This window comes from Neofelis nebulosa, chromosome 6, assembly GCF_028018385.1.
Source record: "Neofelis nebulosa isolate mNeoNeb1 chromosome 6, mNeoNeb1.pri, whole genome shotgun sequence".
Lineage (NCBI taxonomy): Eukaryota > Metazoa > Chordata > Mammalia > Carnivora > Felidae > Neofelis > Neofelis nebulosa.
The window spans coordinates 32797976-32822851 of NC_080787.1; the positions used below are offsets into that span (position 1 = coordinate 32797976).

Below are 24876 nucleotides of genomic sequence, written 5' to 3' on the forward strand. Positions count from 1 at the left end.
TGCGGTCTAGCCCTTGGCCCTACCGTAGTCAGTTTCTTGGAGCATGCGCAGTCGCCTTTCGAGCCTTGGGCGTACGTCAAGATGGCGGCGTCCCTATCGTGTTCGTTGCTGAGGCGCCTTCTTAACCTTTCGCCCTTCAGCGGTGCCCACGGAGTTCAGGTAACTCCTTGGAGCACACTTTGCACAACCGCAACTTAGTTATACTTTCTCTAGGTTATTGCTGGGAATCCAGGAGCGGAGACCCTCCCAAGTGCTTATGCCTTGGCCGGCTAGGCAACACTGCTTCCACCACCCTTTCCTTCTCACCCTTTTCAGTGCTGCGCGGCTTTTTAATCTTTAGCCCAGGGCAAAGAGCCCGGGTTAGATATCATTCTTTTCCCGTTACCATCGCGGCTAAAGAACTAGGTAAAAGATTGGACCTCTTCGTCATACACAACCAGCTCTTAAGTATGCGTATGGTGTTTAAATCTGATTCTCTAGAGTGATCTTGGGTTGAGGGAGACTAACTTTTACCTGCTGTGGTATCTCCCGGTAAAGCCAGGATACGTTCTCAAGACCTGGGGACCAATTTCTCCGCTTTCTCTCACTAAATTATTTTATTATTGTTATTATTATTATTTTAATCAGAGCATACATGAGACCTTAACTCAGTCCTTTGGATTGAGGTTTCCCTCCAGCCTCATGTACTCACCACACTGGAAGTTCTTGGTAGGGCACGGTAGGTTCTTGGTAGGGCAGGGTGAGATAGAAAGGCTTGCACAGCTGCCACTCCCTAAAGTGGGACTGAAGACTGGTGACAGGGGGTCACCACGGAGTTAATAACAGCTTTGGTAGCTTTAAAGCAAGCGTTAGGACTCAAGTTTGTTCTGACCTATGGAATGTTGACCTTCAACTTTTTTAAGACTGGGCAATTTCATGATCCAGGATTGGATTGAGTTGGAGATTGCCCTGTCATATGCATCCTCTCCCTGCCAGGCATCTTCCTTCCAAGAAGTTAGACATTATCCCTTTTCCTTTCTTCTCACTTTCCTCCACTAGACTCAGTACATTCTCAAAAGCACGACTATATCATAGGTGTCTTCTCAAATACGCCTGCTTCCCAGTCACTTAACCTAGTTACCCTCTCATATTAGCTTTTCCTTCAGGGTCCAGTCAGAGACAGGAATAGTGGTTGATGATACCAATTTTACCCTAACAAAAATGCTACTTTCTCTGTATATTCTTACTATATTCCATTAATACAGTGGACATGAATTCCCCTTCTGCTAACATGTGGGCAGTGAGACAATCAGGTCCTTTCCTTGAGCTCTTTTTCTGATTTTTTTGGCCCTCTTTTTATAGGTTCCCCTCCAGACTCTTTGCACCAAAGCCCTTCCTGAGGATGATTCTTTGCCCCTAGATCCCATAACCCCTTATAAGAATGAACCCTGGAAATATCTGGACTCAGAAGGTACCTCTAAATGGGAAAGGGGAGGATCACAGCGGTCTGAAATAAGTGGACAGAGACATTTCTATTACCCACCCCCCCCCAGAAATAACTTGTGTGGTTTTTCATTTCAGAATACCAGAATCGCTATGGTTCTCGCCCTGTGTGGGCTGACTACCGTCGAAACCACAAAGGTGGCATACCCCCTCAGCGAACTCGAAAGACCTGTATTGTGAGTTTCTGAAGGTGGTACACGGATGGGATGTAGAGTGTGGATGGAGGCCGTAGTGACCATGGCAGCAGTACTTTTTCTCATAGGACTTTGAACATCTTCACTTACCAGTTTTCTCTCTCCACAGCGTAGAGACAAAGTTGCTGGGAATCCCTGCCCCATCTGCCGGGATCCCAAGCTGCATGTTGACTTTAGGGTAAGGGGAATCTTTTCTTCAGAGTAAGGACTTGGAGTTTCTTCATAGTGCTAAAGAGATTACCATAGGTGTCCTACTCTTCTTCATAATGTAGTACTGTTATAGTTTATTTTGCATTGACTTTCTAGTAACAGAAAAACATTCCTCTCTCCAGCCTCTTGTTCTCTATTGTGGATCATACTAAAAAGCTTCATCTCTTATATGTGAAATTTACAGTTTACATTGTAAGGCCAGAAGAATACCTGTTTCTAATGGGAGAGCAATACCCAAAGGTTCATTTGTATCCATCACAATTATTGGCAAGTAGATTGGGCTAGTTTTTTTCTGTGCATGTGTTTGTTTTTGTTTTATTGTTGTCATGTTGTGTGATGGCCTGCTGAGACTTGGGGCTGGAGAGCAGATACATGAAGCAAGATACAGAGTCTAATTATTTTTCAAAAAGCCTTTATTGCCAGGACAGAATTTCCTCCCTAAAGAGTTAAAAAAACCATATAAAAATATGGGGGGGAAATGGGAAAAACGTTATTCTGAGCTTGCAGTGAAGGCATTAGAGCAGAAGCTGAATGGTCATCAAGGGAGTTGGAGGAAATTCGTGTATCAGTAAGCAGATGGGGGTGTCTGACTGCTCTCAGGTCCCTTCAGACACAGTTGTGGAAGGGTCCAATAGATAGATAATATCTCAATTTCAACTGTGTACAGTTGGTTATAAAAAGAGAACATAAGCAGTTGTATACAGTTTAGAAGCCATTACGTGACCGAGGAAGAGACACAGGTTATAGGTTGAATAGTTCAGATGATTCTGCTTGCTCTTTTACTCCACACACGTACCTACTTTTTTCCTTGGGTGTCATCTCCTGTTGATTGACCTGCTGGCCAACAGGCATTGTACACAATTAAGACTATAAAATTGTTCTTAGTAAATGTATATATTATACATAGTATGCTGTTGTGTACATTAATATTTTACACGTGTGCATTACAACACATATTTCTGGGTGATTTCATGGATTGCCAACTGACTATCCCCAATTTGTTTTGCATGAAAGGCTGATTTTAGAACCTAACCCCTGCGGGAGAGGATTCTATGTAAGTCTCAGTGACAGAATGTAGAGTGTGCACATAAAATGGTTGCAAGGTCAAGAAAGGGGAAACGTTTGCTAGAGTTTTTAAGAATGTGTTTAGCAAAGTGATGGGGCTAGAAGGAGGGTAACACCTGAAGAGACACAGAGGAGTTAAGGGTGTCTGTGCACACGTGTACAGATTGTGCACTTCCAGTCTCTCAAGGTCTTGGTGCTCTCCCTGCCGTCTCATGTTTCCCCACCACTTTCCTCCCACAGAACCTGAAGCTCTTGGAACAATTTGTCTGCGCCCACACGGGTGTCATCTTTCATGCTCCGTACACAGGTTAGCCCATCATCCCTGTCACCACCAGAATAACTTTTCCTTGGAGCACTTCTTGTTTATTCAGTCACACAACAGGTATTTGGTGGTTCCTACGTATGGCATAAAAAACATTGATTGAACGTGTTTGGAAATTCTGCCTTAATGGGAATATTCACATGCTAAAGCAATTATATGTGGACAAAAAATATAAGCAAGTACCAATGTAAGTAAACTATCTCAACAGAGCTCTTAAAAGATAAGTCGTGGTGATTATCTCCTTTCTGTAGAGTCTCTGCTTTTACAAAAATTGACTGTCATTGGTCACAAACAGACACAAGTCTCCAGAGTGAAATCCCATCGTGCAATTTTTAGGCACTATCTCTTAATCCCTTCCCAGGATACAGCTCCTACAGAGCACTCTGGGGGCTCTCCTGCTCGATGGAGGCTTCAGCTGGGTTTGTGAGGGGCACCTTGAGCATTGATTGGCTCAGGTGGGGGACCACTCTCTTCTCGGAGATGACTGATAAATTGACTGCATGTAAGTTCTTTTTGTCATCGACAATCCAATTAGCTCTAACTCTCTCAAATTTGGAATTGTAATCCTAACAATGCAAGGTTACATCCATTCCTTAACGATGGTCACAGCCCAAATCTGGCTCACTGCTGTTCCCATTTATTTTCATGTTGTCTACAACTGCTTTCAAACTACAATGGCAGAGTTGAGTAGCTGAGACAGAGACTGTAGGACCTGCAGAGCCTGAAATTTATGTGGCCCACCACAAAAATTTTGCCAACCCCTGCTCTAAAGCAAGATAAATTTGCAAAACTAATCTGAATCCACCATTTTGGGGAAGGCAGCATGATCAGTGGAGTTTGGTTTGTCAGGGAGTTTTAAAGAGGAGCATTTATAGTCAAGCTATAGAAAGTTAAAGGGACTATTTTGCTACTCTCTCAGATCACCTTCTCCAGATCTGGAAACCTTTCTTCCTTTATATTTTGTTTAGGTTTATTTATTTTCTTTGAGAGAAAGCAAGAGTGAGTGGGGGGGTGGGCAGAGAGAGAGAGGGAGAGAGAGAGAATCCCAAGCAGACTCCATGTTCAGCGCAGAGCCTAATGCGGGGCTTGATTTCATGAACTGAGAACGTGACCTAAGCCAAAATCAAGTCAGATGTTTAGCCATCTAGGCACCCCCCTTTCTTGCTTTATTGACTCATTCTTTGTGGATTGTCCAATCTAAATCTTTAATCAACCATACTTGCCCTTTGAATTTTGTTCTGCTGTCTTGGAGGCTTTACCATCAAATGGCTTCTCTGTGGTGGCTAGATCCTCTTAAAGTCTTCATCTCAGCTCTCAGAAAGGGGGGATTCTTTCCATTGGATAGATGGGGAAACTGAGGCCCATTGAGGGGTCAGAGAACTGGGATTATTAGAGCAACTTTTTCAAACCCAGCTCTTTATCATCATATAGAAGTAGTTATATACTTTATTTACTGTGCTTTTCGGAACAAGCACCAGGTTCTCTCTCTTTCTCCCTCCAGGGGTCTGTATGAAGCAACACAAGAAGTTGACCCAGGCCATCCAGAAAGCCAGGGATCATGGTGAGCATAAGGGGCACAGTGCAGTTTTGTGCCATAAAGAAGGTGATTTAGGGCTGGAGGGCGGATATAAATGCTACCGATCTGAAAAGGTGGTACCCAACGTGCTCTTCCCAAAAAACCTCCTTTCAGCACTCCACTGGTCCCTTTTTCCCTCTCCTGAATCTTTTACCTTGTCCTTGTCCTATTCCCTTATTCTTCCTCTTTCCTTTCTCTTCCCTAACTATTGGTCTCAATGCCAGAGATAAATCATAGGGGATCTTTGTATAAATCTCTGGCCCTGGGCTCCATGACACCGCAGAAATTTTAAAAAGGTATACCTCTGCTAGGGCAGGTGCATCTTTATAGTCCTGGTGCAGAGCTGCACGGTTTGACAGGCAAGAGCCCAGGCAGTAAGTATGTCAGTCCTCATTGCCCCTTGTCCAGTTGCCTTTGTGCAGTGTACAACATGCATAAATGTACCCAGTGGCTCTGACTGGTTCCTCCCTCCCTTTATAGGTCATTTTATTTATTGTCTTGACCTGAACTACTCTTCCTTGCTTCCTTCACTTTCTCTGTTTTTAATCCCCTAGGTCTCCTCAGGTACCACATTCCTCAGGTTGAACCTCGGGACCTTGACTTCAGTACCTCTCATGGAGCTGTGAGTGTTACTCCACCAGCACCCAGCCTGGTGTCAGGTGACCCCTGGTACCCATGGTACAGCTGGAAACAACCACCAGAGAGAGAGCTGTCCCGTCTTCGACGCCTCTATCAGAGTCATCTCCGAGAAGAGAGTGGTCCCCCACCTGAGTCAATGGCCAAATTGCCACTCACAACCCCAGCTGAAGCCTCCTCCACTGAGCAGGAGAGCCCCCAGAGTGCTCTGTAGGAGCTGTATCTTGGGAAGGGATTAAGAGATAGTGCCTAAAAATTGCATGATGGGATTTGACTCTGGAGACTTGTGTCTGTTTGTGGCCAGTGGCAGGCCCAGGGCCTGAGAAAAGAAATGACTGTGTTGTTGAAGGGAAAAAATACATTTGAGGCTTAGGGAGGGCAGGACAGATGTGTATGGGAAACCCCAACCCCTATATATTGTAAATAGGCTAAACATTCTGTTACTGCTTCAGACTTCTGCTAAATCAAGTTTCCGCAATAAAGCTATATCTCTGTTTATGGTCTGAGTTTCAGATTAATGCCATTTGTGTGGGGGGAATGGGTGCTGCTGTGGGGAGGGGAGGGGTGAAGCTTGCACCAGACCAGCCAATGACTCTTGGAACCAGGAGCCACCAGAAATGAGCAGTTGGGCCATTAGGTGATGATCACCTTTCTGGCCTCCTGTGCCCAACTCTGTGTTAGTGTTCCCACCATATCAGCTGTGTGGCGGGGTGGTATGTTAAAGGGTTGGAGAATGGGTCTTTAGGCTAGGAAAAATGCATTGCTATGGCCCTAGCTATGTGGGATGTGGGGTAGGGGAGTGGCATTGCTAAGGGACTGACTGGCCTGGGGAGAACGGCTTCTCCAGGGCTGGCTGCCAGGAAGCTCGTGCTGCCCCTAGAGGCGGGTCCTGAGCCCCTCCACTGCCAGGAAATAAGGGTTCCCAGAAGCACTTCCTCCCCTTCACCTCCTTCGAGGAGGAGCGGAAGTGACGTGTCGCGGGGCGGGTCTGTCCACGCACAATGGGCCATGGAGTTCTCTTTCGATGTGGACGCCCTGCTGCCGGAGCGGATCACGGTGCTGGACCAGCACCTGCGACCCCCAGCTCGGCGACCCGGAACCACAACGCCGGCCCGGTGACATCTCAAATTCGCCCCAAGGCCCTTCTCTCCTAGTTTCTCTCAAAAAATGGTCCAGGCACCACGCCCCCTTTTCACGGAATAGTGGCCCTGCCTTTTGTGGTCCTGGCTTGCCCTTTGGTGACCTTTGACCCTAGACCTGGTGGAGTTGGTCGCCACTTGCATCTGTGACCTTTCACTCTTAGGCCTGGTTTGTTCTAACCAAAGCCCTTCCGGCTTCCCCACAATAACCTCAGGGAAGGAGTGTACTGTATTGAAAAGAGGTGTGGCAAAAGCTTGGGTTCCAGAAAGGTGGGGTGGAAAATCAGATTGGAAAGGTAAAGTCAGAGAGTCTTAAGTGCTGAACCTGGATTGAGGTTGTGGCCAATGTTACCAGGATCTTCTAATTCAGTAAGTATCTGACTCTTTCTTTCTTTCTGTAGTGTTGACCTGCAACAGCAAATTATGACCATTGTAGATGAACTGGGCAAGGCTTCTGCCAAGGTACTGGGGAGTCTTTAGATGGAGAAAAGGGCGGGGTGGGGGGAATCTCTCTGGGGCCAGTAGATAAGAGAGGCCTAGGTCCTTGGGAATGGACTTGCAGAAAGTCTGTCTTCATCTTCCTGGCAGGCCCAGCATCTTCCTGCTCCCATCACCAGTGCATCAAGGATGCAGAGTAACCGCCATGTTATGTATGTGCTCAAAGACACTTCAGCGCGACCGTAAGTGCCAAATGCCCTTCCATCCCATATTTTATTCCTTCCAACCCCAGCCCCTCTCCCTTTTTTGACTCTCCCAATAGATGCTACTAGCTTGTTTCATTATTCTTCCCATCCTGCAGAGCTGGAAAAGGAGCCATTATTGGCTTCCTGAAAGTTGGATACAAGAAACTCTTTGTACTGGTGAGTGTTACTGGAAGCTGAGAGTTCACATGCCTTGGCTTTTGAGAACAAAAGGGCTGGATGTTGGGAGGGGGCAACGATGTCTGTCCTAAAAGATATTTGTTCTTTACCTCTTAGGATGATCGTGAGGCTCACAATGAGGTAGAACCACTTTGCATTCTGGACTTTTACATCCATGAGTCACTTCAACGCCATGGCCATGGACGAGAACTCTTCCACTATATGTTGCAGGTTTCATTTAGCTTTTCACTAGTCCATCCAAAATAGAGATCAAAGGCCCCTTTGCCCTGACCCCTCCCAAAGGCCCTGACTTCCACCCTCCTCCCTGCCACATTCCCATATCCTCCTATCCCCTTCCCAGGCTGCTGGGTTCCTCTTGGCATGCTTTCCCCCAACCTTCTCCTACCCTGAGTCTCCTGTCTTTGCAGAAGGAGCGGGTTGAACCACACCAACTGGCCATTGACCGACCATCACAGAAGCTGCTTAAGTTCCTGAATAAACATTACAACCTGGAGACCACAGTCCCACAGGTTAGAGGCTTCAGAGGGTAGATCCTCACTGAACATTCCCATTGAATGTATTTATTATTTGGGGGCAACGAAATGGCATCTTCCATGCATTCCTTATTACCCATTATATAGGATTTATTCTGTGTAGCTAACCTCTTCTCCCCCGGCTCCCCCCCCCCCACCACCGCCCATTTTTTTATGGTACCATCTCTCATTCTGCAGCTATTCACTTTCATGTATTTTGATTTTTCGTTATTGGCTGTTCTGTATACCCAATAATATGTTTGTGCCCCAAACATAGCCAGTTTTCACCTCGTTTTTACACAGGCCTTTACTCAATCAATATTTATTAAGGCCCAGAGTAATATATATTCCTTGTTTTGGAGGAGTTTTGGCCTAATACGGAAGGTGGTTTGTGTATAAGTAAAGATGATACAATGTACTAATGCTATCCATTCATTTAACAAATATTTATTGGGCACTTGACACTGTTTTGCACACTAGGAATACCTTACTCAACAAAACAGACAAAAGTCTCTGCCCTTGTGCAGTTTATATTCTCGTTGGGGAAACAACCGTAACAAATGACTATGTAGTATGGTTGATGATAAGTGCTCTGGAAAGAGGAGAGCCACTGAGAAGGCTTGCAAGTACCATTGTGGGGATGGGAGTTCATGGGGTTGCAAGTTTAAATAGGATAATCAGGGGCACCTGGGTGGTCTGTTAAGCATCCCATTCTTGGTTTTGGCTCAGGTCATGATCTCACAGTTCATAAGTTCAAACCCAGCATTGGGCTCTGTACTTGGCTGCTTGGGAGTCTCTCTCTCTCTGCTCGCTCCCCTGCTCACTCTCTCTTGCAAAATAAGTAAGCTTCAAAAATTTTAAATGGGATAATCAGGGAAGGCCTCCCTGAGAAAGTGCCATTTGAGCAGTAACTTAAAGGAAGTGAGAATAAGAGCCAGGTAATATCTGGAGAGAGGGCTTCCAGGCAGAAGGAATGGCTAGTGCAAAGTCCATGAGATAGAATGTGCCTGAATGAGAATGAATTGGCTGGTGTGGCTAGAGCAGTTTGAGTGAATGGGAGTGTGGTGGATCAAGTAGCAAGGGGGAGGAAGAACATTTCAGACCTTACAGGTATTGCAAAGGCTTTGGCTTTTGCTCTAAGTGAAAAAAGGAGAGTCATCATAGGAGTTTGAGCAGAGACATGATACAATCTGATTTAACGAGACCACTTTGGTTATTAAGAATAGCAATAGGGGAGCAAGGATATAAGCAAGCAGACTAGTGAGGAAGCAACAATCCTGATGGAAAATGGTGGGGCTGAAACCAAGGTGGTAGCATTAGAGAGGGTAAAGGGTGGTCAGATTTTAAATATTTTGAAGTTAAATAAGATATCCTAATAGATGATCTGTGGAGAAAGAGAAAGAAGGAGTTAAGGATGATCCCAAACTCGGCCTGAGGCATTGGACAGATGAAATTTGCTTAACCTAGGGGCGCCTGGGTGGCTCAGTTGGTTGGGCGGCCGACTTGGGCTCAGGTCATGATCTCGCGGTCCGTGAGTTCGAGCCCCACGTCGGGCTCTGTGCTGACAGCTCAGAGCCTGGAGCCTGTTTCAGATTCTGTGTCTCCCTCTCGCTGACCCTCCCCTGTTCATGCTCTGTCTCTCTCTGTCTCAAAAATAAATAAAACGTTAAAAAAAAAAAAATTTTTTTTTAAAAAAAGAAATTTGCTTAACCGAGATGGTAGGTGGAGCAGCTTTGGAGGGAAATGGTAGGAGTCCATTTTGATTTTGTTAATCCTAGGTTGAGTTGACAGTTGGGTACTTCTTTGGAGTCCACAGAAGAGATTTGGAATAGAAAGGTCTCAGCATACATAGGGTGTTGAAAGCGATGAGATAGGAGGAGATCACCAAGGAGTGAGAATAGAAAGAAAAGTGGTTCAAGGACTTGAGCCATTGAGCACTTCTTTTTTTTTTTTTTTTTAAGTTTATTTACTTTGAGAGAGACAGAGCTGTGAGTGGGGGAGGGGCAAAGAGAGAGGGAGAGAGAATCCCAAGATCCCAAGCAGGCTCCACACTGTCAGTGCAGAGCCTACTGTGGGGCTTGGTCCCATGAGCCATGAGATCACAACCTGAGCTGAAACCAAGAATCAGGTGTTCAACCCAGGTGCCCCAAGCACTCTTTAAAGGGGTGTCACCAGAGGAGGAGAAGAACCAGCACATGTGACCAAGGAGCGACTAGTGAAGTAGATGAAAATTTACAGGTAGGTAGGGTGACCTGGAAGACTAATGAAGAAAACATTTCCAGGAGGAAGAAATGGCTTACTGAGTCAAATGCTGCTGATTAGTGAGGTCAGAAGAGGCCTGAGAGGTGACTGTTGTATTTAGCTGCCTGAGGCCACTGGTGATCCTGACAAGGGGTTTTGGTGTAGTGGTGGGTAGAAGCCTGGATGGATTGGGTTTAAGGAGATTGAGAAGCCAAGAAGTGGAGAGGGCAAGAATAGGCCATAAATGCTGCTTTAAGGGGAACAAAGAAATAGAGCAAGAGCTAGAGGGGAAAGTGGATTAAGACAGGGTTGACAGTTTCCGTTTGGAAGAACCAGCAATATAAGAATGACTTAATAGAAAATGTGATGTCAGAACATAGGGAGAATTGCAGAAGCAATGTCATTGAATGGGCAGGAGGGGTTGGGATTGGGTTGACAAGTTAGCTTTGGATAGGAGCATGGACAATCCACTAACATGATTTGATTGATGTACTTACAGAAGAAGGCATAAAGACATGGTGGTGAGTGCTACCTTGGGGTGGGGGTTGGGTAAAGGAAGGCTTGACTTAGTTTAATCGTGAAAGCTGAATGTCATGGGGACAGAAGTAGGCAGGCTAAAGTGCATTTCCTATTGAGGAACCAGCATGAGCACAAGCAGATAGGTATTCAGATACCTTTTAGGGTACTACAGGCAGTATGGTGTGGCAGGAATGCTGTGCATGTGCAATAATTATTGCTGGAGTAGGAGGGTGGGCCTGTAGACAGGGTCAAGGCAGGAGATAGGCAGGATTTATTTATATTTAGAATGTCCTCCCCTAATACTTTGTTCCATTAAGAGGCAGTGGAGAGTGGTGGGAGGAGCATACCATATTGGGCATACCAAGGTAACCTGTAGACCAAAGCATTGTAGAGTATAATTATGTAAATAATGATTCATGAGCTCTGTGTGCTGTCTACATGCATCATCTTAGTTGATCTTTGTACCTCTCTTTGAGATGGGTGCTTTTATTGACCCCACTTAGGGGTTTATACAGATGAGCAACTTGACCAAGTTCACACAGCTAATAAGTGGCAATAACGTGAACCCAATGCCCACTCTTTTTTTTTTTTTTTTTTTTAATTTTTTATTTATTTTTGAGGGAGAGAGAGACACACACAAAGTGTGAGCAGGGGAGGGTCAGAGAGAGGAGACACAGAATCTGAAGCAGCCTCCAGGCTTTGACCTGTCAGCACAGAGCCTGACATGGGGCTAGAACCCATGAACTGTGAGATAATGACCTGAGCCAAAGTCAGATGCTTAACCAACTGAGCTACCCAGGCATCCCAGCTATTGGCCACTCTTTATGACTACCCTATATTCCTGGCCGAAATGCTGCAGCTAGAATCAAGATTCTGGGGCTTAAGTCCTGGCTGTGTCACTTGTTAGCTACTTGGCTTTCGGCAGGCCATGTTTCCAAGCCTTTTTATTCTTCTTTAACATTATGACTACAAGGATTGTTGTGAAGGTCAAATTGAATGTGGTTTGACAAAATAACTCTAAAATGGTCAATTGGCACCCTGTCCTCCAGCATGTCTTCTCTTAACAATTCCACCCATTTGAACCCTGCTTAATTCTTAGTTTTTCTCATTGTTTATATACTTAAACTATTTGGTCTTGTTAATGTGTGTGAATGTTTAAGTTTGTTTTGACAGTTCGGGATGCCTCATCTTCCCTGATGTTTTGTGTGCTGTCTTTCCCATTTGCTTGGGTCCTGGGAGAACTAAAAAGTAGGGTATGGGTTTTTTGTTTTTGAGATAAAATGCACTGTTTTAACTATCTAAAATATACAGTTTAGTGATTTTTAGTATTTTCACAATGTTGTGTGATTATTCCTGCTAATTCTAGACCATTTCTATGACAAAGAGAAACCCAGAACTCATTAAGCAGTCATTTCCCATTCCCCTTTCCCCAGCCTTTGTCAACCAGTAATTTACTCTGTGGATTTGCTTATTCTGTACATTTTATATAAATGGAATCATACGATATGTGGCCTTTGTGTTTGGCTTTCACTTAGCATAATGTTTTCAGAGGGTTCATCCATTGTAGCATGTATTGGTACGTCATCACTTTTTATGGGTGAATAATACTCGATTATTTGGATATATCGTATTTTGTTTATCAATTTATCATTGTTTATCCATTTATCAGCTGATTCAGATTTGGTTGTTTCTACTTTTTGGTTATTATGAATAATACTGCTGTGAATATTTGTGGGCAAGATTGTGTTTGCACATATCTTTATAGTTCTTTTAGGTATATGCCTAAGAGTAGAATTGCTGGGTCAAATGGTAATTCTTTATCTGTTTGAGGAACTGACAAGATGTTTTTCCACAATGACTGCAACATTTTACATCTTCTACCAGCAATATACAGTATTCCAAGTTCTCATTATCCTTACTAACATTTGTCATCCTAGTGGCTATGCACTGTTATCTCTTTGCAGTTTTGATTTGCATCTTCTTGATGACTAATGCAGATCTGCATCTTTTCAAATGTTTCTTGGCCATTTGCTTATCTTCAGAGAAATGTTTATTCCAAGTCCAATATCAAGTCCCATTTTTAAATTGTGTTCTTTTTTTAAATTTTTTTTAATGTTTATTTTTGAGAGAGAGAGACAGAGTGTGAGAGGGGGGAGGGTCAGAGAGAGCAGGAGACACAGGATCCCAAGCAGGCTTTAGTCTCTGAGCTGTCAGTACAGAGCCCAACGTGGGGCTTAAACTCACAAACCATGAGTTCATGACCTGAGCTGAAGTTGGACGCTTAACTGACTGAGCCACCCATTTACACCCTCCCTTAAATTGTGTTCTTTGTTCTTGAGTTGTTAAGTGTTCTTTATATATTCTAGATATAACACTCTTATCAGATGTATGATTTGCAAATATTTTCTATTCTGTGAGTTTTTTCCTTCCTTCCTTCCTTCCTTCCTTCCTTCCTTCCTTCCTTCCTTCCTTCCTTCCTTTTTAAGTTTACTTATTTTGAGAGAGACAGAGCACAAGCAGGGGAGGGCCAGAGAGAGGGAGAGAGAGAGAATCCCAAGCGGGTTTCATGCTGCCAGCCGCAGAGCCTGATTCAGGGCTCTAACTCAAACACCAGGAGACAATGACCTGAGCTGAAACCAAGAGTTGGACACTTAACCAACTGAGCCACACAGGTGTGTCCCGCCTTTGCATTTTCTTAATTGTGTCTTTGGAAGTACAAAAGGTTTTGCTTTTGATGAAGTCCAATTAATTTTTTTCTTTGCTTTCTTATGCTTTGGTGTCATATTTAAGAAACAATGGTCTAATCCAGGTCATGAATATTATTCCCTATGTTTCCTTTTAAGAGTTTCATAGTTTTAGCTCTTAACAATTAAATCTTTGGGGTACCTCGCTGGCTCAGTCAGAAGAGCATGCAATGCTTGGTCTCTAGGCTGTGAGTTGAACCCCATGTTGGATGCAGAGACTACATACATACATACATACATAAACTTTAAAAAATTAAAAAAGAAATTGAGATCTTTGACCCAGTTGAAGTTATTTTTGTCTAGTGTGAGGTGTAGGCCCACATTCAGTATCTTGCATGTGAATATTCAGTTGTTCAAGCACCGTTTTTTGTTTTGTTTTGTTTTTTCCTTTTCAAATTTTTATTCAAATTGTAGTTAACATACAGTGCAATATTGGTTTCAGGAGCAAAATTCAGCAATTCATCACTTACATACAATGCCTGGTGCTCATCATAACAAGTGCCCTCCTTAATAACCATCACCCATGTAGCCCATCCCCCACTTACCTCTCTCCATCAACCCTCAGTTTGTTCTCTATCTTTAAGGTCTCTTGAGGCACCTGGGTGACTCAGTCAGCTAAGCGTCCGACTCTTGATTTTCGCTCAGGTCATGATCTCATGGTTCGTGAATTCCAGCACTGACAGCACAGACCCTGCTTGGGATTCTGTCTCCCTCTCTCTTCCCGCCCCCCTGCTTATGCTCTCTCTCTGTCTCTCTCTCTCTCTCTCAAAAAAAATAAAGCTTAAAAAAATTAAAAAGCCAAAGAGTCTCTTACAGTTTGTTCCCCCATCTCATATGTTCATTTGTTTCATTTCTTAAGTTCCACATATGAGTGAAATCATAAGGTATTTGTCTTTCTCTGACTTATTTCACTTAGCATAATACATTCTAGCTCCATCCATGTCGCTGCAAATGGCAAGATTTCATCCTTTTTTATGGCTTAGTAATATTCCATTATAGATATACCATTTCTCTCACACACACACACACACACGGACTCTTTACATAGTTGGACTTTTGTTGATAGTGCTGCTATAAACATCGGGGTGCATGTTCCCTTTTGAATCTGTGTTTTTATATCCTTTGGGTAAATACCTAATGGTGCAATTGCTGGATCGCAGTGTAGTTCTATTTTTAACTTTTTGAGGAACCTTCCAGAGTGCCAAGCACCATTTGTTTAAAAAGCTGCTTTTCCTTGCATTGAATCATCTTGGCATCCTTGTTGAAAATTGACCATAAACACATGGGTTTATTTCTGGACTCTATTCATTCCAATGGTCTCTCTCTCTGTCCATCTTTAGGCCTCTTCCATACCATTTTGATTACCATACCTTGTAGAAAGTTTTGAAATCAGGAAGTGTGAATCCTCCAAGATTGTCTTGGCTATTTGAGATCTTTTATAATTCCATATCAACTTTTAGGATCAGCTTATCAGGGTTTGAGTTTTTGACTGATTCTGTCAACAAGGACAGGAAGGCTGGCTTTTTGTTCCTCCCACTATGTTTTTTTTAGGACAAGTTCTGTCCCCAGGTAGTGCTGAATGGACAACTATATTTCACTTGTTTCATCTTATAGGTCAACAACTTTGTGATCTTCGAAGGCTTCTTTGCCCACCAGCACCGTAAGTTCTCTCAATTTGTGTGTGTTGGCCAAGTAGTTGGGGTGAGGGGAAGGAAAGAGGTGGATTCTTGATCCCATTGGCCCCCTCACTGAGGGGCACCACCACTTCCTTCCTCACAGGGCCCCCTGCTCCCTCCCTGAGAGCATCTCGACATTCTCATGCTGCTGTGGTTGATCCTACACCTGCTGGTAAAGCTGCAGTGAATGGGTAGAACTGTAGGGCCATAGTGGGTAGTTCCTCTGGAGGCCACAGGGAGCATAGTGCAATCATGGGCAATTTGGGAGAATTCTAAAGCAGCCGAAGTCTCTGGCAATTGTTACCCATTTGCCATTGCCATTGTGAGCTTAGTGCATCTTAGGTTTGTTAGAACTTTAACCAAGTGAGTTCACTGGGAGCCTGTTTGAGGATTGGTATTGATGGAGTCTCTTGCCCCTTCAGGTCCGTCAAAATAGGCCAGAGTCACATTTCTTTGCAAGCCCCTCAGGTTTCTGTCAGTCAGTGAGGGACAGACAAGTGTAGTCAGCCCTTCCATTTCCAATCATAGAATAGTGACACAAATGGTCCAAAGTTTAAATATATATTAGTTTTAAAAAACAATGCTCAGAATTTAGTATTTCCAACCAAATAATGAAATTGATCTGGAGAAACCAAACCTAGGAGGTACTGAAATGCTGCCCAGCTTCCCCATTCCATCATACACACATGTTCCTTGCCAGTTTGGGCCCCACTCCTCACTCTTCCTCACTGCCTCCCACAGGTAGAGAAGCACAGCTTGCACAGAAGTGCTCCCTTGTTGATCTGGTTTTGTGGCTAGCTCTCACCTCGTCCATGGCCAGGAAAGGGAGTAGCAGCCACCCAAAGAACAGTCTGTTACCAGTTATTAGTTTCGACCGGTGTCAGGCACTGGGAGGCAATTCATATCCATGACTTGCTTTGCTTGCCAAGGCTTCTTCCATCTAGCTCCTGCTGACTTACAGGCTGTAAGAGGGAGTGAGAGCCAACAAGGACAGTGAGGACCAATATCCACAGGGGAGGAGAGCACAGATAAAGCCTAAGTGGATTTGTTGAGAAGTCTCTCATTTACCACACATGATAGAGAACCTCTGGAAAGGGAAAGGGAGGGAGCAAATAGGAAAGTAAGGGGATGGAAAGTAGAGCTTTGGATAATATGTTAGCCTCCCATTTACTCTGCTAACTCCAGATGTCTTTGTTTTCTCCTCAAACTTTTGTTTTTCCTAAAAAAAGCTTAAGTTTTGTCCTATTTTTGCGCCAGAAGGAGAGGTTCTGCCCCACCCCAACCTCTCCAAAGCAATCCTGATTAACCAAGGGCTTTGTCCGTCTCATCTAGAGGGACCTGGGGTCCTCGTTGGCCCAGCTGGGACCATTCCACTGCCCCAGAATCCCAGGGGGGCCTGACAGCACCCACTGACAGTAAGAGCTCACCTCCCTTAGCCATCCTTCTCCTGCATCACCCAGGCCCCAGAGTCTCCCCCTGGAACTTTTCCCCCAACTCTGCATTTGACCTACTCCTTCTGGCTCCCCTCAAAAATGCTCCAACATTTTCCCTGAATTCCCTCTTGGTGTGAAGGCATTGCCACAGAGCTGCTTCTGTGATGGAGCTGAACTCTCCTTCCCTGGGAAGAACTGTGGTGTCAGGGAGTAGAGGTTTGGGGTCATGGGGGTAGTGGCTGGGAGGAGGGGTGCAGGGTATGTCTCCTAATGCTTGCTTTGCCTGTGTCTTCTTCACTGACAGCTCCAGCAAGAAAGCTGCCACCCAAGAGAGCAGAGGGAGACATTAAGCCATATTCCTCTAGTGACCGAGAATGTAAGACTGGGGTAGGGTGGCTGGGCTTGGGGACCTTAATCCAGGGGAAGGATTAGTTCTCTCTAAGGGCTCTGATTTCTCTTTTTTCTACCCAAATCTTTGCTGTCATCACTCTCTTCCCTCTTTTTTTTCTTCTTTCTCTGTTGTGGTATTTTCCCTCTTGCCAGTTCTGAAGGTAGCTGTGGAGCCTCCTTGGCCCCTAAACAGGGCCCCTCGCCGTGCTACGCCTCCAGTTCACCCACCCCCCCGCTCCAGCAGCCTGGGAAACTCACCAGAACGGGGTCCCCTCCGCCCCTTTGTGCCAGAGCAGGAGCTGCTGCGTTCCCTGCGCCTCTGCCCTCCACACCCTACTGCCCGCCTTCTGCTTGCTACCGACCCTGGGGGCAGTCCAGCCCAGCGTCGCCGCACCAGGTAATAGGAGTTAGGGAAGGTTAGGGAGCCTCAAAACTGTCAGAGAGGTTGTTAGAAATGGCAAAGGGCAGTTTGAATCCACCAGAGATGTGAAGCAATGGGACATGTGGATTGGAGAGGCCTGAAACCTTTTGATAAGAATATATTGGAACAGAGTGGTATGGAGTGGTAGGAGTGGTATAGAAATAAACGAAGGAGCAGAATAGTACTTTATACGGAATCTAGGGATTCTAGTTTTAAAGTGAGAGACAGGAGGAAGGAAAAACACAGATCCATTGGGTGGGGAAATGGAGTCAAATTGGGGAAATCTTGGTTTAATACTTACTGGGAAGATGCAGTGTCTCTGACATTTTGGGGAGCCACTGGCCCCATGTTAGTGCTTTATATGGCAGCAGCCCATCTTAACAGGTGGAGTGGGCATCTCATTGATTTCTCTCCCTAGCTTTCTCTTCACTTCTGACTTTGCTTTCTGTTTTTCTCTCTCCCCCATTTTCCCTTTCCCTTTCTCTTTCTCCTGTCCATAACACCCTTCCTCAGCTCCCTTCCCCGCTCTGATGAGAGTCGATACTGACAGACAGCTACCCCTTCCCCTCCCGTGGAGACCCGGGATGGGCAGAGCCCCCTCTCCCTGAGAACCCCAGACCCACTCTTCCATTGTAGTCCCCAGGTTTCAGTGGAACCTGACAGAGCTCATAGGATTCCCTCTTCCACTTTCTTGGGCAACAGTGTTGTCAGGGTCCTACATGGCCAAATACTTTGTAGCTTTTCTGCCTTCTTCCTAAGTGGGCTGCGAACACTCCCACAGACAGCCTGATTTGCTGCCAGATCCATTGATTGGGTGGCTCATACTGATTATCCAGAGAAGCACACTTTTGCTTGCTGTGTTAGACCCTAGAACACCAAGGAAGGTCCAAGGGCCTCCTCTGCCAGGGAAACTTTTAAGGAGTCTTATCCATGGAATAAATCCCATAGTCCTTCCACAGTGTTACTGGTGGCTCTAATACTGCTTTGTGCTGCCTACCACATTTATCTTCTCAGCCTGCTGAAGCCAACTAATGAGCTCTGCTTCAGAGCAGCTCAGTCATCTAGGACAGGGTCTTACCAGCTCCCCAAAGGGATCCACTCAACATTGCCAAACTCTAAATCTCCCCATGTTTTGTGTATGTATTGGGAACCCCCAAGCTGATGTCTGCTTTGAGGCTCTAGACTCCCCACACTTCTAAAGATACCATCACGTACCCCAGATCCAGATACTGTGAGGGAGTTTGTTTCTTGGCAGCAGATCCTGTTGAGCACCCTGTGATCACTCTTAGCCATGTTTCAGAAGATAGGCCCTGAGTCTCAAGTATCTGTTAGCTCCTGGGATCCCCTCTTGTATACATCCCTCCCCAGTAGCTAGATGCTGATAAATGCCTGTCTGGTGAGGTTGTCTTGAGATGATGGAGGAACTCTTCCTCTGGCCTTCCTTTCTTTCTTCCATAGCAAGAACCTTCCCTGCTCCATACCCAGGGTATGGAACATCCTTCCCCCTCCCTACCTTCTGAATGTGTGGTAGATCAGGTTACTCCCAGTGTGTTCCCCCATCCCAGTACTTGGGAGCAGGATCTCCCTCTCTCCCAACTCACTCCTTTTCCTTCCCCTTCTCACTGTTGTTTGAATAAACTGCATTCTTTTGTGTTTTTTAAATGGACATTTTCAATGAAAGAAAAATCAAAAACAAACAAACAAACAAAAAAAAAACCCAAACTTCAGGTCTCAGCCTCGTTTGTGTGTCACCTGTTTTTTTTTTTTTCCTTGGGATCTCTGGACCTCTGTGCCTCTCATCTTCCTTACCTCTGAGATCTACTGGATCTTCTGCAGGTTCCTTCTCCTGTCCATGTAGTCACTGGATCCTCTGGGTAGGCTTCTGGATCTACTCTCCCATTCCCTCCAGAAACCTCCAGCTCTCCCCAGTGACTTCTACCCTTTTGCATAGGCCAGCCATTGCTGAGATGTCAAGATTTGCCAACATCTCTGGGACCTGCTCATTGCCTCCTGACTGTTCCCTGGATTCCTCTTCCCATTCTGGTTTCCTGCCCCTCTCCCACCCTTGGACCTCTCTCCGTACAATTTCTTTTCCTCCTAAATTAAGCCTTGTCACTCCCTATTTCCCTCTGGTCTGACATATCCTATAATTAAAATAACCATGTTTTCTAAACCAAACACCAGGGCATCTGGTCTAACAATTTTTTTTGCCTATATGTGACTCTGGTTTTCTGACATAACTGAATCACATTTAGCCTTATTTTTAACACACTACCTCAACTAGAACTAAGACTACAGCAAACTAGGACTGCTCCAAAAAATCTTGGGGTATAAAATGAGCTCCCTACCCTTTTCTGAAGCATAGATTAGATTAAAACCCCATAGGAATGGTAATTACCCCTTTGTCTTTATCCTGTACTATTCCTTTCCTTTCTCTTCTCTGATTCCCCCCTCCAAACCCACTTATCTTTCTTCCTGTAGCCTCTTCCCCATCATCTCCCATTTCTTCTACAGGGGGGCTCCCCCAGGGCTGGTAGCCCAAAGCTGCTGCTACAGCCGCCATGGGGGATTGAGTTCCTCATCCCCCAATACAGGTAAGTATTCATCCTTCCTTATCCTCAAACCAAGTAGACCATATTCACTACCTACTCCAGCCTTCCCATGACATGCCTGGTGTTTCCACAGGCAATCAAGAGTGGAAGCAGGGGGAACAGGAAACACAGAATAGGTGAGGTCTGAGCCCTTCCTCTACCAGCTTCCCACCACTTCTGACTCCTTTCCTAACATCACTGTCTGCTACTTTCTCCTTTGAACACCAGCTCCTCCCATAAATTGTTCCACCTAACATCCTTAAACCCTCTTTCCCCATAGGTTCAACTCGTGCTTACTTTGGCACTAAGGGGTTTCAGATTTGGACACATAGCACTAATGGTTTCAGCCTCATACTCACTCCATCATGTATCCTACTCTACATTAGGGCCAGACCTTGAAGAGCCCCTGATCTTAATTGCCACTCTAGTACCCCAGTAATTCACCTTCCATCTCCCTCTCACCTACCAGGTCTGCCAGCGAGGAGCAGGTCTTGTCACAGGATGGGTCTGGGGAGGAACTCATGCACACAGTTCCTCCACAGGCCCAGGCCCTACCAGCTCAGTCCTGGACAATGGGTGGGGACATGTTCAACGCCAGGTTCATTCGAAACTTGCAGGACCGTCGCAGCACTAGGCCTTGGTGACGCAAACCCTTTCTCACACCTTCAAAGTCAGTATAATTTCTCACTACAGGAGGTAGCCAAACAAAGCCCGCCCTCATAATGGAAATATTTATTCATTAATTCTTTCATTCATTCAACAGCTTTTCTTACCAGTGCCAAGTCATTTGTATTTTATTTTTAACCAGAGCAATAAAAGTTTATTTTTATCACGAGAGCTACTAAAAAACTTGATTGTCGTTATTTCAGTCCCACCCCTCGTTCTTTGTTGCACCTGGTTCAGGCCTATCATCGCCCAGACTTTTGAGTAAGCGCCGCACGTGAGGCAGCTGTGTTCCCCTGAACGCTAGTTTACTGCGCAAGCGCTCTGAGGCAGCCTCAAGAACAAGCGAGCGCAGGCGCACTTAGTGCAGACAAAGTGCCTCACCGCTTCCCTGGAATCCGCTGCAGTGCGCAAGCGCGCAACATCTCCGTTTCCCTCCTCTCAGCCCCCCCCCCCACCTCCTTTCCCCTTCAAGAAACCGGCTCCAGGGCGCGCTCACCCCTGTGAAGAGGCCGGACACGGGAGGTGCTGTCTCCGCTCCCGGAAGATCATGTATCAGCCCAGCCGGGGGGCGGCCCGGCGTCTCGGCCCCTGCCTCCGTACCTACCAGGCTCGCCCCCAGGTGAGAGCAAAGGGGAAACCCGGGAGAGGAGGGGGCGGGGTGAGACCCTCCTCAGAGCCGGCGCGTAGGGCGGAGCGCGCGCCCCGTCCGCGCAGGCGCAGTGGCGTCCTACCGCCCCTTTTCACCTGGGCTGGGCGGTGCATGGAGGGGCGAGGGGTCGCGAGGATTGGAGGGTTGCGCCGTCATCGGTGGCGTACACGGGATGTTGGTTCTCCCGGGTCTGGGTTGTGCAGGTTGGATTGAAGCTGGGACGGCGGGGCGAGGCCGCATTTCGTCCCAGCTTCTGCGGTTACCTGTGCTTGGAGGTGATTTGAAGGGCAGTGGGTGGAGAGGTTCGCAGCCCGGCCGCGGAGCTGCCCCGGGAGTTTCCAAGTCCCGACCGGACAGACCTAGGGGCCGCGCTTTGCAGCTCGCGCATCTTCCGCCCGGATAGCGGTCCTGGCAGAAAGGCCGGCCCGGCTGGACTGGGCTCGGGCCCCAGCTCCAGGGTGGGCAAGATGGCCACGCCCCCGGCGGAGACGGTGCCTCAGGGACACCTTTGGGGACAGAGGTACCTGCACGGCCCGCCAGCCTTCCCGGTAGTGAGACACCCCCCCCCCCCGGGGGGGGGTGTTCCTTGAGAGCGGAGAGACTTGGGCTAGGCCTATGAGTGGCCTCCCACTCATCGCATTTAAGCGTAGGTAAACCAGAGAAATGAAGCCCTCTGGTTTCATTAACCTTCGTTAAAGCTCTGGAGACCTTTAACGGTCTCATGGGCTTGTTTCTGTCATAGGGGGGCCCGAAATGATAGTAGGTTACATCTACATACTACTTTACAGGTCGCGGAGTTTTATTTACATTTATTAGGTCATATAGTCCTCATAATAACTCAGTGCGGCTTCATCGTCCTCGTTTATAAGAAGACATTTATAAGAGATAGGCATAGGTAATGAGAATGCCTAAGGTGTCACAATGTAATCGGAGCTCAGAGAAATGTCTCCTACTTCCAGTTGGATGTTTTTTTTCTGTTACACACTGCTTGGTGGAGTTCCCTTACAGGCTACGTTATTTCATCCACAGTAAGCGAAAATCTGTTACTCGTTCTTTTTTCAAAAAATATATTATGATTCTTCCTGTAAGAGAGGTGGAATTGCCCCCAAAACAGTGTTAGGATCTTAAACAAGTGTACTGTTTTGGGGGAAGTACTGGTACCTGTGTCACAGGAAACTCTTTCCTCCTGTTTTCAGTAGAGGTGAATTCATCCCATTTTCCTCTAATAATTTTCTCTCTCCTGTCAGGAGGAGCAGGATTGGAAGCATATTAATGAACAGAGTTTAGATGCGGGGGTATCAGGCAGCTAGATTCTTACCTTTTTTCCTTTTATTCTTCCTCCTTAGGACCAGCTTTCTCCACGGGCTCTACCATTTCCTCCACTTTGGCCCCACTCCACAACAACCACTTCTCCATCTTCTATTCTCTGGTCTCCCCCACTCCCACCCCCTCCTATCTGGTTGTTTCCCCGAGCTCCCCCCCTCCCTCTCCCTCAGATCCAGGCCCTCAGCTCACCATGGGTGGTTCTCCCTCCAGGAAAGGGAGAGGAGGGACCAGGACCTGAGATGCATAGCGGCTGCTTGGATGGGCTTAGGAGCCTATTTGAGGGACCTCCCTGCCCCTATCCTGGGGCTTTGATACCTTTCCAAGCCCCTGGGACCTCTTGCCGTTCCCCTGCCACGCCATCAGGAGATCCGAGTATGGAGGAGCACCTGGCTATCATGTATGAGAGACTGAGACACGAGGTAAGTCAGCCTGAAAGTGGGCTTCACCCACAGTGAGAAGGGATGTAGGCAATACTTGGAAATAGAGGATTTTCTTGAAATCACGAGGCAGGCAAATATATGTATTATGTCATTTCCCAAGGAAGAGATGTTCTTCAGTTTTGATTTAAGGGAAGTTAGACATGGAATGAGATTTCCTTTCAGAGGGGAGTAAAGAGGCACCAAAAAGAGAAAACTGAGAAATAGGATAATTTCTTTCCTACTGGACTGATGCCTTCTTCTTCCACCTAGCTTCCCAATCTCTTCCTTCACTCCCACGACTATACTCTCTACTCATCGGATGTGGAATTCATCAATGAGATCCTGAACATACGCACCAAGTGAGAATCCAGGCACGGGTAGGGCCTTGGGAAAGAAAACCACCCAATGCTTTATACTTGACCTTTTTCACGTACCAGAGAAGGTCCTGCTACTTCTCACAACTGTTTCCCATTCCCCAGAGGCCAGTGAGGTTTTTCTCATTATGCCATCATAAGATAGCTTTCCCATCCCTTCTTCACAGGGGCCTAACATGGTACATTCTGTCACTGACCCTCTGCCGCTTTCTGGCCTGGAACTATTTTGCACAACTTCGGTTGGAGGTTCTACAGCTGACCCGCCACCCAGAGAATTGGACCCTGCAAGCCCGCTGGCGGCTTGTGGGGCTGCCCATCCACATGCTTTTCCTGCGTTTCTACAAGCGTGACAAGGAAGAGCTTTACCAGTAAGAGAAAAGATCCAGTCAGTTTCCTAATCCTACTTTAGGACTCTGATGGTCTAGTCTTCCAGACAATCCTTGATCTACTCTGACTTGACTGCAAGCTTTTTCTTGAGGGCAGGGATTTCGTTTTAGTCTACTTTAATATACAGAAATAGGGACTGAGCGTAAGGAAACCTCTAAACTCGGGTTTCTTCATGTACATTGTGTGGTACATAGTAGGCATTCAAATATTTATTGAACAAATGAAAATTCCTGTGTAATAAGTTGAGCCTCGCAACCCTAGGTAGAGTATTTGGTAAGTTTCTGGCAGAGAGTAGAATCTCAAGAAATTGTTAGGCTCAGCCCAAACCAGTGGTCCTCAAAGTTTGCTGCATGGTGGAATCATCTAAGGATCTTTAAAAAATATTGGTGCCAGACATTCTGATTTAAGTGGGACAGGGTACAGCCTCGGCAATCAGGACTTTTCAGAGTTCTCCAGGTGATCTAGTGTGTAGCAACATTTAGCAACTACTGGTTTAAACAAATGCTTGAATTAAACTTTGCGATCAGTCACCTCCCTCAGTAAGCCTTTCTTTATCCCTTCACCAGGACTTATGATGCCTATTCCACCTTCTTCCTGAATTCCAATGGCCTCATTTGTCGCCATCGCCTAGACAAAGTGAGTCCTTTAGACTGGATGGGGATGGGGTGAAGGGATAGAACATCCCACCAGCTGGCATTAACCTTTGTTCCTGCAGCTGATGCCTTCACACTCACCCCCAACACCTGTGAAGAAACTGCTAGTGGGAGCCCTGGTGGCTCTAGGACTGTCAGAGCCAGAACCCAACTTACACCTGTGTTCTAAGACCTGATCCAGGAACTGGGTGGAGGCAGCACTGAAGACTTTGCTACATACGCACAAGTGGTGGAGGTGGAGGGGGCCTAGAATCTCTGGGAGCCAGCTTCCTCCTCTCTTTTCTCTCCTTTTTTGCCATCTCATGCCATGTAAAGCTGCTGTGTAATTTAATTTGTAAATAATAAAGTCTAAGTAAATATATGAGAATTT

At 46.1% G+C, this 24876-nt stretch overlaps 3 protein-coding genes across 8 annotated transcripts; all 3 read left to right on the forward strand.

Annotated features, from left to right (window-relative positions):
* The first annotated feature begins 12 nt into the window (after positions 1-12).
* On the forward strand, positions 13-5981 carry MRPS18B (mitochondrial ribosomal protein S18B). Its single transcript, XM_058733268.1, has 7 exons — positions 13-159; positions 1342-1450; positions 1561-1658; positions 1786-1854; positions 3192-3258; positions 4775-4834; positions 5404-5981. Exons 1-7 carry the CDS (start codon positions 82-84, stop codon positions 5697-5699), a joined length of 777 nt encoding a protein of 258 aa, XP_058589251.1. The 5' UTR covers positions 13-81; the 3' UTR covers positions 5700-5981.
* Positions 5982-6443: 462 nt separating this feature from the next.
* On the forward strand, positions 6444-20869 carry ATAT1 (alpha tubulin acetyltransferase 1). 5 transcript variants are annotated; one of them, XM_058733260.1, is made up of 13 exons: positions 6444-6600; positions 7026-7086; positions 7213-7304; positions 7424-7484; positions 7602-7625; positions 7913-8014; positions 15136-15181; positions 15301-15369; positions 16935-17006; positions 17174-17417; positions 19956-20035; positions 20127-20169; positions 20502-20869. In XM_058733260.1, the coding sequence occupies exons 1-13, from the start codon at positions 6494-6496 to the stop codon at positions 20674-20676; spliced, it is 1176 nt and encodes a 391-aa protein (XP_058589243.1). In that variant the 5' UTR covers positions 6444-6493; the 3' UTR covers positions 20677-20869. The 5 variants fall into 5 exon arrangements, with proteins under 5 accessions (XP_058589243.1, XP_058589241.1, XP_058589242.1 ...); XM_058733258.1 differs by having other exon boundaries at positions 6445-6600; positions 7602-7715; XM_058733259.1 differs by lacking the exon at positions 15301-15369 and having other exon boundaries at positions 6446-6600; positions 7602-7715.
* Positions 20870-20995: 126 nt separating this feature from the next.
* Positions 20996-24865, forward strand: C6H6orf136 (chromosome 6 C6orf136 homolog). 2 transcript variants are annotated; one of them, XM_058733264.1, is made up of 6 exons: positions 20996-21317; positions 22694-23092; positions 23363-23451; positions 23634-23834; positions 24420-24489; positions 24569-24865. In XM_058733264.1, the coding sequence occupies exons 1-6, from the start codon at positions 21246-21248 to the stop codon at positions 24680-24682; spliced, it is 945 nt and encodes a 314-aa protein (XP_058589247.1). In that variant the 5' UTR covers positions 20996-21245; the 3' UTR covers positions 24683-24865. The 2 variants fall into 2 exon arrangements, with proteins under 2 accessions (XP_058589247.1, XP_058589246.1); XM_058733263.1 differs by lacking the exon at positions 20996-21317 and adding an exon at positions 21629-21895.
* The last annotated feature ends 11 nt before the right edge of the window (positions 24866-24876 follow it).